At 42.9% G+C, this 14,683-nt stretch overlaps 1 protein-coding gene across 1 annotated transcript in view; it reads right to left on the bottom strand.

Moving 5' to 3' along the window:
- The window catches only part of TACR1 (tachykinin receptor 1), a 167,394-nt gene extending 153,463 nt beyond the window's left edge, over positions 1–13,931 (bottom strand). Inside the window, exon 1 of the mRNA XM_056114787.1 lies at positions 13,494–13,931. Coding sequence (XP_055970762.1) covers positions 13,494–13,882 — 389 coding nt within the window. The 5' untranslated portion in view covers positions 13,883–13,931. The remainder of the gene's footprint in view (positions 1–13,493) is intronic.
- Between the last annotated feature and the right edge of the window lie 752 nt (positions 13,932–14,683).

A 14,683-nucleotide genomic window follows, 5' to 3' on the forward strand; every position in this document is an offset into this window, starting at 1 on the left:
ATTATTTAGATCAAATGAACTCCCCTAGAAAACTAAGAATTGAACAACACAATGTTAAAAGATCTGTCTTAAGTCAATAGAATGGTCAACATATTTCACAGTGCTATTAAGAGAATCATTCTTTTAAATTTTGTGACAGAAAATATGCTTGCTATCAACCATTTTAATTAACATTGTTGTGAAAGTTCTAGTTAAGAATGGGGTAAAGAACATAGTCAGTCGAGAGAAACAGATAATAATTTAAATGAATTAAAATTATTTAAATAATGTAAAAGAAAAGCTATTATTGTTGGGGAGTCAGAGAGAAATGGAAGAAACAGAAAAAGAGGGAAAAAGCTGCATGAAGGGTGGTTCCTGACAGAGCCTGGCAGAAAGCCCAGCACTTGGAAATAAGGTCTTTACCCAGGAGTGTGTAAACAGCACAAAGCCATTGATGAAGATGCTGGGGAAGAAGAGATTCAGCCTTGACCATCTAAGCAGCACTGCACTGCACTGATACCCTGAACTGTGACCTAGTAGACTCTCAGGACTGGTTGGAGCTAGTGACCTGAAGAGGCTTCTGCTGGCAGCATCATGCAAAGTACAAAAGTATGAGATACTAATGACACAGTAAGATCTATGCAGAACAGCAGAAAATCCAACCCTCTTTCTCTATCCAATCACAATGGCAGAGTTCACTGGTACTTGGGTGCTCAGATAATCTAATAGTGGAATTAGGTCTATCAGGGTTAACTGGGACTCATGTTGACAGCTCCTTCCAGAACTCCTGACATCTGGTAATCTGGTATTGTTCAGTTCCTAGGATAAAATTTGTCTTGATACTATATCCTACTCAAGGAGTGCATATCTACAAGGAGCACGATCCCACTTGAAATTGCAAGTGGGGTTTTGGAAGTCTATCATTTCCACCTTAATGTGATTTTAATCAGCTGCTTTTCTCTTGGTTCAACTCAATTTACTAAATTGGATTGTGTGAGACTGAGAACAGAGCAGTAGTTTGGGATCATGTTTTTGTGAGGTAGGATTGGAGAGAATTTCAAAGCGGATTTGAATGGGTTAAAAAATCATTGGACGGAAGCTGTCCAAAAGAGAAAATTGTGTCTCTGCCTTCTTGGCATTCTACTTAATGTTTTAGGCTTGTGGTGCCCTAACTGGGCGACTCATGATCGTTGATAGCTGTGGTCTGGTTCATAGTCTAGCTGAGCCTTTAGCACATTAACTTCCAGAATTTCCATCATGCCTGTGGGAAAGAAAGTAATTGATTTGCTTGGGGGAACACATTTAAAAGGGACCCTCAGGAAGAATTCAGCCACAGATTTTCTAAACCTAGTAAACCTAAGTTATCTTCTAACTCCTTTTTTGAAGTGACCAGGTAGTTATGTTATTGAGTTAACTACTTGTTTTCCACCCTCCTAAAGGCTATAGCCATTTTCATTCCATTCATAAATTCTAGAGCATTTTTAAGCCCCGGGGGTTCCCTGGGACTATTTAGGAAAGTATTGCAGCTGTTTGTGGGATTTTCTTTTGTTTAAACATTTTCAAAGTCAGACCAAATCTCTTATGAAACCATATCAATTATTCAAGAGGGCATTTCTCCACAGTAAAGCAAAATAAATGAATTAATTGTACAACGTGGCTATTTAAGCTTCTGCTTCTAATTTTTCCACAAACCACAAAATGTACACATGAGACTCAGTGACAAAAAGCAAAGGGTAGATAGTTAGCATGCCTGTTAACTACCCTCCCCTTACAGCTTGAGCATCTGTGTGATTTGAGAAGGTGGCTGCCCAATAGCGTAGGGCACTAAATTTAAGAGAAGGGAAGGTAAAGGAACTCGGCATGTTTAGAGCTGTGAAAATATCACAAGACCATCCTCCTGGGGAAAACCTAATTGATTGGAAGTAAGGATATTTCATGATTCAGTTGGGGAATCCAGTGGTTGCAGTGGGGTTCCAAGCTTCAGAACAAAGGCCCTGCTAATAAGAACCCTGTGCCAAGAAGAATGGAAGTTCTGTATAGACCTTTTGCACAAAAGACACATCACAACTGTCACAAGTTGAAAGTCTGCATTTGATAAAACCAAATAAGCATTACGCCTCCATTTTTGATGATTTGTGTGAAGAAATTGGATATACCCATGAAGATTCCAGCACCCATTTTCATAATTTTAAGCTCTTTGAGAAAAGAAAGCCAAGAACCCAAGACTGGGAGTAATATTATGGGTCACTTCTTCCATCTCGATGTGCCAGTCTGAAAAAGGAAACTGATCATGTAACACACAGGAGGGCAGGGGCACTTTATTCTACTGACATAGAAAAACAGTTGAATGCAAACTGGGGGTGTGAAGTAAAGCACTATAGGATTCTATGTGAGTAAATCAGATGATAAAATGTTAGCTGGAAGTTAGAAAGAGGGAAAACTGAAGTCAAGATATAAGCTCATTAACGGCCATGGTCTGGAGACTCACAAATAAATCTTGGAAAAGAGAAATACACGGCAGAGATGTCTCTGGTCCCCAAAGTCACCATTCAGTTAAAAATCTAACTCTAGCTGTATCATCCTATTTAAAATTTTAGAATTCCCAAAGTGAGTGGCTGCATTTGCAGCCATGCAACATCTCAAACTCTACCCACTGATGTACCAAGAGTAGCACACCACATTTGATGGGATGCAAAGAAGAAGGCAATCTATCTCAACAACAACCAAAAAACTAGCACATAAGGCTCAACCTGTAACAGCACGTTAGTAATCTCTTATACAAGGGTTTAATGGCTCCAGGGTGAGAAACAACAATCTTCACAGACTTTCCTCTAAGAATACTTTTTTGGATCATTTTTAGTGTATTATTCATAACGAGCAATACAAAATAAATTATTTAGAACCTGCTTTTGGGGCAGGGTTGGATGGTGGTGTTAGAATTTGAAATAATGGTGGTGGGAAGGTGTAATGGTGGTGGGATTGGTGTAGGAATACTGAATGCAAAAAATTATTGTGAACAATTTTATAAAAAATAAAATTAAGAAAATGAAAAAAAAAGAAGATACAGAGTGCCTTGAGATTACAAAGCTTGATTCCAGTGTAAATGTAGAGGTGGCTCCTGTGGACACTGATCAGATAGAGCTGTGCCATGAGAGGGTGAAAGTCACTGGACAACAGCTCTGGGCAAGGCTCCTGCAAGGAACTCCCAGATTCTATCTTGGACCAACCTGATTCCAGAACCACCTCAGCAGCCCCTTACCAGAAGGCAATTCTGCCACATCTGCTTATGTCTCTTTGAAACTCTAGGAAGGCATTTTTAAAAAAGCAAAGAAGTGTGTGATAGAGTATTTTATGATTGGTAGATGCTAATTCATGTTATTTTATTTTTAAGATGTTAGAAATAGGAATCCTGTATTAGAGATTTTGACATAATAGATTTGTAATTTTAATTGAACTAGAAGCACTTGACTAATTTTCTTTGTAGTCAATGTGTAGATACTCACAGACTCACTTACTGAACTTAAAAGTTTCATTTATATGAGGGTGAAAAGCTACTAAAATTGATTTTTAACAGTTAAATTTAGAAATTTTTATTTATCAGATTTATGAGAGCTATGGGGCTGGAGCAATAGCACAGCGGTAGGGCGTTTGCCTTACAAGCAGCCAACATGGCCGACCCGAGTTCAATTCCTCCACCCCTCTCAGAGAGCCTGGCAAGCTACCGAGAGTATCTCGCCCGCACGACAGAGCCTGGCAAGCTACCCGTGACGTATTCGATATGCCAAACACAGTAACAACAAGTCTCATGATAGAAACATTACTGGGCCCGCTCGAGCAAATCGATGAACAACGGGAACCCCGTGACCGTGATGAGAGCTATGTAAATCCTGGGAAAGTCCTTTGTTTCTCTTATTTACATCATCTTGGTGTAGAGTTAAAGTTTCAAGAAAGTCAGATATATTAAATTTTTAATTATAGTTTGAAAAAATTCTCAAGTATTAGTTCTGCTTACAATTTTAAGATTTATTTGTTTAGTGTATACAAATTTCTGACTAATTAAATATAATTTGGACTGTTCTTTTGATTTAAGTTTAAGGATGGTGTTAAAATATTGAGGGAAAGATGGAAGAATTTCATCTAATGTTTAAGACCTAATTGAACATTAGTCAAACGACAAGGGAAATTAGTGTTCAAAACTTAAATATAGACTATATTTATCCGGAAAATTCCAAGACCTGTAACATTTGTTTAAAGATGAAAGAAATGTGACTTTAAAAAGTCAGGTATAAATGGAAACATATGCAGTTGTGTGTGTGTTGTGGGTTGTGTATGTTTGTGATGACCATGTTTCCCCTCACACATTAAACAGACATGCAATACTCTCAGTGAGACATTCACTTTAGGAATGTGAATGTGTTTGGAGATGGTAGAAAAGAAATTGGATTTGGATTCCTCGGACTGTGATATATACCATCCAACTAGTGGCCATCTGGTCAATCACTACAGGTAGGAAGAGTGCTGGGTAACATCCGACAAAATGTTTGCTGAGCCAAATCTGAGTTGAGGATTTTAAACAATAATTTTAGTGGAGTAGGCTATAAATGTCTCACCCTCTTGCCATTATACATGACACATCAGGCATCCAAGAAGAGGCTGAGACAGAAAGGGGTGTGTATAATAGATATGAGTGTGCCAGGGTTAGAAAATTTTTTATGATTAATTGAGAATATATAGGATGTCAGGCAATGCAAAGGAAATTTCATATTTCTTCCTTCTCCTCTTGCAACAATACAAGTGAACTTTTATTCTGTCCCTTTTCTCAGATAAGGAAAGTGAAGCCCTTAGAAGTTAAATCATTCTCTCTCTTTACACAGCTAGTAAGTGGAAGATCCTCTGTTGGAGCCCAATGCCCCTGCTCTTTCCTGCATTAAAATCCATCAGCAAAGACTAGATATAGGTCATTAAATAACACTCTTATTACTTGTATGGCTTTTGTTTGGGGGGAGCACATCTGGTGGTGCTCAGGGAATACTCCCAGCTCCATGCTAGGGTCTCTCCTGGTGATTGGAGGACGATGTGATCCTGGACATCATACCTATGGCTCTAGCATACAAAGCTCCAGCCCTCTGCAGCCGTCTCTCCAGCCTAACAAACACACTTCTGCAAAATACATGAAAGGTTCTCCACCAAGAGTCCCAGATATTAGACATAATTATATGGCAAATTTGAAAAGCAGATCAAGAATCACAAAAGAGAAGACTCAGGACTGTTTGAAAAAAAATTCCTTGGAGCAATTAATTGAAATGGTACATCAATATTGTCACTGAAGTCTGTCGCAAGGATATCATTTAAGTATCCCTTTAAAACCTTGGGGCTTCTCTCCCATAAAATTTCCCGTTTTCACCTTGCAAGGAGGTGGAACCACAATTTTGCAAGGCAGCAAAATGGGAAGTTGGGGGAAAATAAGGCAGTTCCCCAATCCATCCTTGGATTCCTCACCATCTTAGACCACTGTATTATAACTACCTTTCTGTGCTGGTGGAATTTTAATATATCATGAACGAGGTGTTCAGACAACTACCGTGGATGCCAAACTAGGAGAGCTAGGTGGAGACTAAACTTCTGCTGGCCTTGCCTAAGTAAAAATAGGCAAAGCAGAGTACATTTCTTGATGGCAGTCAAGTTTCTGGAGAAAAAAAACAGGTGTTGACATGGTAAAAGCCAGAAGGTAGATGAAGGGTCCCAGAGTTTTCAATTTGTCAAGATGGACAGAAGGCAGGGTAGAAGTGCTAACAAGTCTCCCCATTAGAGGTGCTCTCCTGGCATTCAGTACCTGTGGAATAGGATGTGCAACAGTGGGTCCCTGTCAAGTGGCACATAAAAGAGACAAAAGTGTGAATTAGACATAGTGTATTTCTATAACCAGGGATTCAGAACCAAAAATGTGCTATTTTTTTTTAGCAAAACTCTAGGATAAGTGTGAATGTGGCCCATTCTTTTTCCCAAGCCATAGCATTGTTGGTGTGCTTTGAAATCTGTCTTTTAGATTTGGGTTGATGCACTTAGGAGAGTTTACAGTCCATTCAAAGCCTACACACATTTTCATGAATTCCTACTGTGTGTCAGGCAACTAAAGAGATGCAACTAAGAGGAAACTGGATCAAGCACCCCTATTTTCATGATGCTCACAGCCAATATGCAGGAGGGGGTGGGAGACACCGGGCAGTTACTGGCAGTTACAATCTCATAGGGTAGGTAATCTGTGGATTGACAAGAGTCGCATTTTAGAAAGAGCACAGGTTAAGAATGGCTTCCTGATGGAGGTCCACCTGAGCTAAACCTAAGAGGACAACAATGCTACCAGGTAGGACGCCAGCACAGCTAATGGGACATAGATACAGTAAGTCCTCATGTAATATGTCTGTAGATTCTATTCTTATTCTAAGTAAAATGAAGTGTAACAACATTTGCTGTTACCATATGCTTATTTTTCCCTTTATCTTTTTATTTATTTACTTTTATTGAATCACTGGGCTGGAGTGATAGCATAGCGGGTAGGGCGTTTGCCTTGCACACGGCCAACACAGGTTTGATTCCTCTGCCCCCTCTTGGAGAGCCTGGCAAGCTAAGGAGAGTATCCCGCCCACACGACAGAGCCTGGCAAGCTCCCTGTGGCGTATTTGAGGTGCCAAAAACAGTACCAACAAGTCTCACAATGGAGATGTTACTGGTGCCCGCTCGAGCAAATCGATGAACAATGGGAGGACAGACAGTAACAGGGATTGAATCACTGTGAGATAGAGTATTACAAAACCATCCATGATTGGGTTTCAGTCATATGATGTTCCCATCCCTTATATCAGTGTGTATTTCTTAACATCAGTGTCCCCAGTTTCCCTTCCACGATTCCCAGTTTCCCCCCCAGCCTGCATCTATGACACACACACCTCCCTTCCTTTCCCCTCCCCCCTCCCTTCCCCTTTCCCCTCTCCTCCCCTCTTCTCCTTCTCTCTCTCTCTCTCTCTCTCTCTCTCTCTCTCTCTCTCTCTCTCTCTCTCTCCTTATCCTTTTGGGTATTATGGTTTGTAATACAGATAATGAAAGATTTATATATATATTCCTGCTTGAGCAAATTGATGAACCACAGGAAGACAGTGACTTGATGAACAACAGGAGGACAGTGACAGTGACAGTCATTTCAAAAGGGAGAAACCTTTAGATGTAAAGGTATATATGTATATATATAATATATATATATCTTTATCCACTGGCATACTGATAAAAACAATAATAATAATAACAATAACTTTCTATAGCCTATTTCTACATACCATAGATGATGGTGATGTCATAAAACATCACCAAACTGCTAACTAAATATCTAAAACACTTCTAATCACGATCATGATCACGATCATCCTGTTGTTCGTTGATTGCCTCGAGCAGGCCCCAGTAATGTCTCCTTCGTCCTAGCTCTGAGATTTTAAAAAGTGCCACATTCAAGGCTCTTTCAGGGTTAGGAGAATGAGACCCATCATTGTTACTGGTATTTGGCATATTGGGTATGCCATGGGGAGTTTGCCAGACTCTGCCATGCAGGCAGGTTATATTCCGTAGCCTGCCAGGTTGTCCAAAGCAAGAATGAGATAATAAGATGTTGCGCAGCTGCAAATGCAGCTGCACACTTCCGGGAGCTGGGTTTTATAGTCTCTGGGTCTTGGCCCTTGATGGGATTACACGGCGCCAGGGGGTCAGTTGGTGGGTGTGACCCCTGCCTACTGGAGGATGGAGGATCTGGGTGGAGGATGCTCAGCCCTAATCCGAGCAGGTTTGGAGATCTCAGCCCCGGGACCCGCATGCCTTTGTTCCTCTGCTGGTACCTACATGCCTGTGGAGAGTGGTCTCAGCATGGTTGTGGCTGGTTTGTGTGCAGGCGCCAAACTGATGGCCCAGGCAGGGAGCCGGCGGGGGTCACGTGGACACTTCTCCTTGTCGCAGCCCTGCTCCGAGGAGCCGCTTGGGGCTAGATCTGCTCATTCCCTACGAGGTGGTGACCTTTCTGTGGTGACCAACTCGGGGCCTTCTATGGGGGCTCCGATCCCCGGCCCCGCATGGGCCCTTCGGTACCAGCAGGAAAAACACTTCTAATATTAAACAATAAATTCCCTGGTTCATTTAGTTTCATTTAGTTTCTACTCACCTTCAAGTTCAGAATCAAGGATAGAATGTACTCTTCTGGGATATGGAAGGAAAGCATCAGTCTCAGAGGAAAGCCATATAGATTTGAAAAATGTGCAAACTCCACATGTTTAGCAGCACCCTCCACCTTGCCCTCAAGCACTGATGTGGGTTTTGTTGTTGTTGTTGTTGTTGTTTTCTTTCATCAATGCTTTAACAAAACAGCACTAAACAAAGTAGGCTAATCAAGGGCCTGATGCAGTGAACACTGGGTACCAGTTATAAGCAAAGTTAGCCTTTCAATGACAAGAATCAGAAATGCAGAAAGCCAGTGTAGACCATAAGGATGGAAAGATGAAAGAATGGGGACCATTAACTGGGAAATGAGGGAAGTGGCAGAAATGCTGGCACATATAAGAGGAATTACATCAGTAGGAGCACTTGCAAATCAGAAGCAGATTCTCAGCTGCTACCTCAGGGTCCACTCCCAGGTGAATGACTTTGCAATGCTGGGGCTGAACCCCAGGCCTCCTGCATGGAAGGTATTTAAACACAGTGGGTAGGGCATTTGCCTTCCATGCAGCCAACATGGCCAACCTGAGTTCGATTCCTCTGCCTCTCTCAGAGAGCCCGGCAAGCTACCGAGAGTGTCTCACCCCCATGGCAAAGCCTGGCAAGCTACCTCTGACGTATTGGATATGCCAAACACAGTAACAAGTCTCACAATGTTACTGGACCCGCTTGAGCAAATTAATGAACAACAGGAGGACAGTGACAATGACAGTGATTTCAAAAGGAAGAAACTAAGGAGTTCTAAAAATTGAAACTTCCGAAATTTTTTGGAATTGAATAAGAGAGAGATCTGATCTTTGCAACTTTTCTTATTCTAGGTCACCATTGCTTTCAACAAGTAGTCTTTCTGAATGAGATATCTGTGTGTGTGTGTGTGTGTGTGTGTGTCTGTCTGTCTGTCTCTTCTCTCACTGTGTATGCGTCTGTCTGTCTCTCTGTATCTCTGTCTCTCTCTTTCTGTCTGTCTCTCTGTATCTCTGTCTCTCTCTTTCTGTCTGTCTCTCTGTCTCTGTCTCTTCTCTCTCTCTGTCTCTCTCTTTCTGTGTGTGTGTCTGTCACTTTCTGTCTCTTCTCTTAGTCTCTCTGTCTCTTTCTGTGTCTGTCTGTCTGTCTCTGTCTCTTTCTGTCTCTCTCTCTCTTTCTGTGTGTGTGTGTCTGTCTGCTGTCTCTCTGTCTCCAGTCTCTCTTTCCTTCTTCCCTCCCTCCCTCTTTCTTCCCTCCTCCCTCTTTCTTCCCCCCTCTTCTTTTCTTTTTCTTTTTTATTTTTTTTTGGGGGGTGACATTCCTGGCTGTACTCAGGGCTTCTTCCTGGCTTTGTTCTCAGGGATCACTCCTGGAAGATTTAATGGACCATATGGGTATTGGGGATCAAACCTGGGTCAGCTGTGTGCAAGGCAACTGCCTTACTCACGGTACTGTCACTCCCCCTGCCTCCCCCGTAAGATTGCTGTTCCTCTGTTCCTTTGTTCCTTCCACTCTCCTTTCCTTTGAATCCTTTTCTTCTCAATTTCTCTCTCTCTCATTCACAAGTCCATGAAAAGATTACCCAAAAATAATTAATTAGTACCACAGAAGTTTATTCTGATGTACATATTATGGCTTTAGAATAAAATTTAGCAAAGTTAGCCAAGACAGATTTTTTCCAGTAATTCTACTTCAAAGAGTTCATTATAGGGAGAGAAGATGAATCTGCTCAAACACTTATGTGCAGACTATTCATTTCAAAATTACTTGTAACCATTGAAAATAGGAATAAAGTATGTCTAAAATAGGGGAATGGTTAAATAATTATAGTTGTGCAATATAGTATTATAAATATAGTATTATAAATAATTATAGTTATGCAATGTAGTATTTATAAACATTATTTCAAGACATGAAAATGCCCACAAAATGATGCTAAAAATCTACCCCCCTAAAAAAGTCATTGAAATATCTTTAAATTAAGATCCAAAATTGATAGACAGAAAAGTGAGTGTATGTTAGAATTTCAGAATTGTAACTGGTTACCTGTCATTGGTGGAATTTTAGATAATAAAATCTAATTTATTTACAACTTTGTGTGTTTTCCAAGTGCTCATATTTCCAAGAAATATGTATTAAGTAATGTGTATTCATTTATTCACTTATTCAACGAGCATGCAGTAATCATAAGTGTCAAATGTGCTGCCTTGAGCTGAAGAGATCAAGCAAACAAGCAGATTTGTTGTGTTCCTTGTCCTGCCCACTCCTAATTCCTGAAAATTAGGAGGAAATGGTTTTCAAATTTTTGTTTCATTTTATCCAGTAATTCCAAGTCAACCAATCCTAAGGAAATGATGAATAAAACTCAGCAAAACTATCAGTAGGAAGTATTTATTAGCACATTAATTAAAAAAACACAAAATCTATCTAGAAATCACCTATACAACCTTAATATTGGGGAATGGTTATAGTAAAATAGCGTATTTATATACAGCACATAGGAAGCCAGATTATGCTAGTGAAGGTTTTTTAATTTAATTTTTTTAAATTATTAGTATTTGTTTTGGGACCACACCTGGCAGTGCTCAGGGATTATTGTTGGCTTTGAGCTAGGGGGGTCTCTCAGGAGGTACTTGGGGGACCATGTAATGCACAGGATCAAACCTGGGGTTCCACATCAAAGCATTTGTTCCAGCCCAGTAGATTTCTTGCTAACACAAAAAAATGCTTTTATTAACTATAGCAAAATACTGTTTTCCACTAGCAGTACAGTTATGGATTGTAACAGTCACCAAAAAAAAAAAAAAACTACAATATTAACAGGAGTTAAAATCATTATGACTTATTTGTATTTTTGTGTCTATACTCATTTTATTTCCTAGGCTTTCTACAATGAACAAGGTTTAATTTGATGAGGAAAATTGTGTTCCTTTTATTATTTTAAGATTGATCCAAAATTACCTGTTGGAAATTCAAGAAGCATACAAAAATATAATGAAACATTTCCTTCAAATCTATATTGCCACGGTGAAGGATGGAAAGAGGGGGAAGAGAATGCATATTCTACAAGAGAACTTGCAGCCCCCTTCCTTTCTGGAACATTCTTAGGAGAGAATGGATGAGCAAGCAAACAGGGAAACTGCAATCACTTGAGAACCTGAGGGATTCACTCACCATGGGTTCGTTCCTGAGGCTGAGCAAGGAAAATCAAAGGAACCCTTAGAGATAGTGTAAAAGCCTCGTTCCTAACTCTCCCCTGAACACTAACATTGAATCTGCCATTGTGAAGCTCTCTGGAAAGCCACACCTCGGAACCCTGGGGGACATTTCCCACTGCTGTCACTCACTGGGCCCTGGCACCGAAGACCCTCTGATCTCACTGAGCTGGTGTCCAAAAGGCCACATCCTGTCTCTGGTTTGCCAAGGGAGAAACAACTGTGGAGCCTAGGGCACCAGAGTCAAGCCAGCCCAAATTGGCTCCTTCCCAATCCCCAGTGAAGGTTTTGCCCCATCTCCTGCCCCTAACCCTTGACTTCAAAAGAAAGACACAGGACTGTGGAAGGTGTTTCTGTGGTAGCCAAACAAACAAACTGTCTGTGAGGGCTCACACTGATGGGCATGTTTCCCCGAAGCTCACTGGGTCCCGGTGCAGTAAAAACACCCACTTTCCCTCTAATTTTGAGATCATCAAGACAGCTTGAGGAAGACTACCAGGCACCAGGTCATTGAGCTTCTGTTCTGTTCGACGCCCTGCCAAGGATTATCTAAGAGTAGGGGTATGGGGGTCGCTGTGGGAGAATAAAATAGCAAGTCAGCACAGAAAGAGTTACAGGTACACACCACATTCAGCAAATGAAACACCTGATACCCATAGTAGCATAACAGATGAGTTTAAATGAGAATTTGTTTCATTTCCACTTTGAGTATTGGTTTAGCTTCTACACTTTAAACGTCACAGACTGCCTGTAGTTTGTTTTACACACAATGTACTGAGCACATCATAATTTCAGAGAAGTGAATAAAGGCACAGAACTTGGAAATCAACATTGAGGTATCACCGCAAAGGATGAAAAATGGCACCCTCAGATTAAACAGTACTCTTGGACCCTGTGAACTGACAAAAACCTCAACTCAATTGCAAATTATAAAGAGTTTCTGAGCAAAAAGGCTAGCAATTTCAGCTCTTAAAAAATTCATTCCCTGGTCTCTTCTTTGGATTTCTCATTTTTGTATCTCTTTATAAGGCCATCAAAAGAATAATTTTTGCAATCACGAGGACAGATGTCTCTGGCACAGTTTCAGATGCAAATAAATATTTAATACTTGTAGATATGTATCTCTGAGACTTAAGACACCTGCACAATAGTAAATACAAACAAAACTATGCTCTAATAATCACTTTTCCATGGTGCCACACGAGCCATGCATTCCAAGCACACTAGCTCCCATACTGGAAAATGCCAGCCTTCACTCTCAATCAGCTTCTCAAATCCTAACCTGTTGATTGCAGGGAAGGAAGAGCTCTAAACTGCTTTTTGCCATGCACGTGTCTATGTGGGTCTGTGTGGGTTAAAACACATCAATCTTATACTACAGAGAAATTTGAAAAACCCCTGGGTGAGCTCCCTGGATTCCTGTCTGGAGAGTTCTTGATGAGCATCGTAGCTCTCTCATTCCTGAGTGAGGATTTCTAGCAGCATAGAGGGAACTCACATCATATCCCAAATATTTTACAACTCTAATGAAATGCTCTTTCTGCCTAAATTATATTGGAGGATTGAAGTGGAAGCAAAAAGTCCTAGAGTCGTTGTCAGAAAAAAGTGGAAAATGAGAAAATGTGTCTAGACAGATTCAGATCAGAAGGCATCAGGAGGCAATGCCCAAAGAACAGCATACCTGCAGGGATTAACAAAGCCCAGCCAAGGGGTATCCTCATAGCCAAGTCCTGGGTATCTTTTTCACGCTGTTGAAGAAAGGGTAGATATAGAATGTGGCAAAGCCAGAGTTGCAGGGGAAGTAACAGGGGGATGAATAGAGCAAGAATTGACAAAAAGAGAATCAAAGAAAGAAAAGGCCAGGGAAATGATGATGAATGGAAAGGAGGACAAAGGAAAGAGGTGGGGGACAGACAATGGTGAGATTGGATAAAGTTGGTCTAGTGCCCCAGCCAACAGTTAGTAAAACCCACAAGGCAAGAGGATCAGCCTTCACCATGAACTCTGCTCTGCCAGGCCATTCCCCAAGGACAATGCGATTATAGCCCCTCCAGAGACGGCCCCCTGGGCATCAGGTGAGCTTACCTATCAAAGGCCACGGCTGTCATGGAGTAGATGCTCGCGAAGACAGCGGCGATGGGGAAGAAGTTGTGGAACTTGCAGTAGAACAGGCCGTAGTACCACTCGTTGTGGACGGCGTAGGTGAAGTTCACCACCGTGTTGAACGCTGCCATGGAGGCCTCTGCGAAGGCCAGGTTGACCAGGAAATAGTTGGTCACTGTCCTCATTCTCTTGTGGGCCAAGATGATCCACATCACCACCACGTTGCCCACCACGGAGGTCACCACGATGACCGTATAGGCAGCCGCCCAGAGGACAATTTGCCAGGCTGGCTGGACAAACTGGTTGGACTCCGAGGTGTTGGTGGACACGTTCGGAAAAAGGTCCGAGTCCACGGGGAGCACGTCATCCATTTCTCTGCCGGGCGGGGAAGCGTTTCTCTGCGTTCGTGCACCCCCTTTGCGGCAAGGTCCTGAGGCAGGGGCCTGGGGCGTGGGGTGAGGGGGGGCGTGGGGCTTTCCTGCTTAACGGAGAGCGAAGCGCAGCCGGCTCTTTCTGCACCCCAGTCCTCCCTCTCAAACCGGCGCTCAGGACAGACACGTCCAGACGCCCTGTCGTGCCCCCCTCGTGCCTCTGAATTCCTCCACTGCCAAGCTTCTAAGGAGCATCTGACTTCAGAAACCCGGAGCCAGCGAGTCTTCTGCGTCGAGGCCGGGGAAGGAGGAAAATTCCACGGGTGACGCTTTCGGGAACGGAGACCCCGGGGCGCTCGGCACCTGCTGCAGCGTGCAACTCTTTCCAGCCTGCAGCTGGGAACGGCAAACGCCGCCCGGGGGGGTTCGCGCCCACGCCACCTGTGAAAGTTCAGAGTCTCGGGCCGGGATTCGGGCTCCCGCGTCCCGTTGGGGAGCTCTGCCGAGCCCTCGCCGTCGCCGCCCCTGCTCTGCCCCTGCCGCCGCCGCCGCCGCCGCCTGCAGCTCGGCGGGCGCCCCTGGGCTCGGGTCCCGCCGGGCTCGGGAGTTGGCAGAAGCTCGGCCGGCTGGGCTGGAAGCTTTTATCAGCGGCGGCCGCGACGTCACCGGGAAGGGGCAGTACCCGCGCCGCGCTCTCGCCAGTCCCCGTGCGCGGCTCGGCAGCTGCACCAGCTGTGGGAAAGTGTCTCTCCGCCACCCGCGCAGCCACCACGCCTTTCCCCGCTACCTGCGGGTCGAGTC

The sequence above is a fragment of the Sorex fumeus genome, unplaced genomic scaffold, assembly GCF_029834395.1.
Source record: "Sorex fumeus unplaced genomic scaffold, SorFum_2.1 ptg000003l, whole genome shotgun sequence".
Taxonomy (NCBI): Eukaryota; Metazoa; Chordata; class Mammalia; order Eulipotyphla; family Soricidae; genus Sorex; species Sorex fumeus.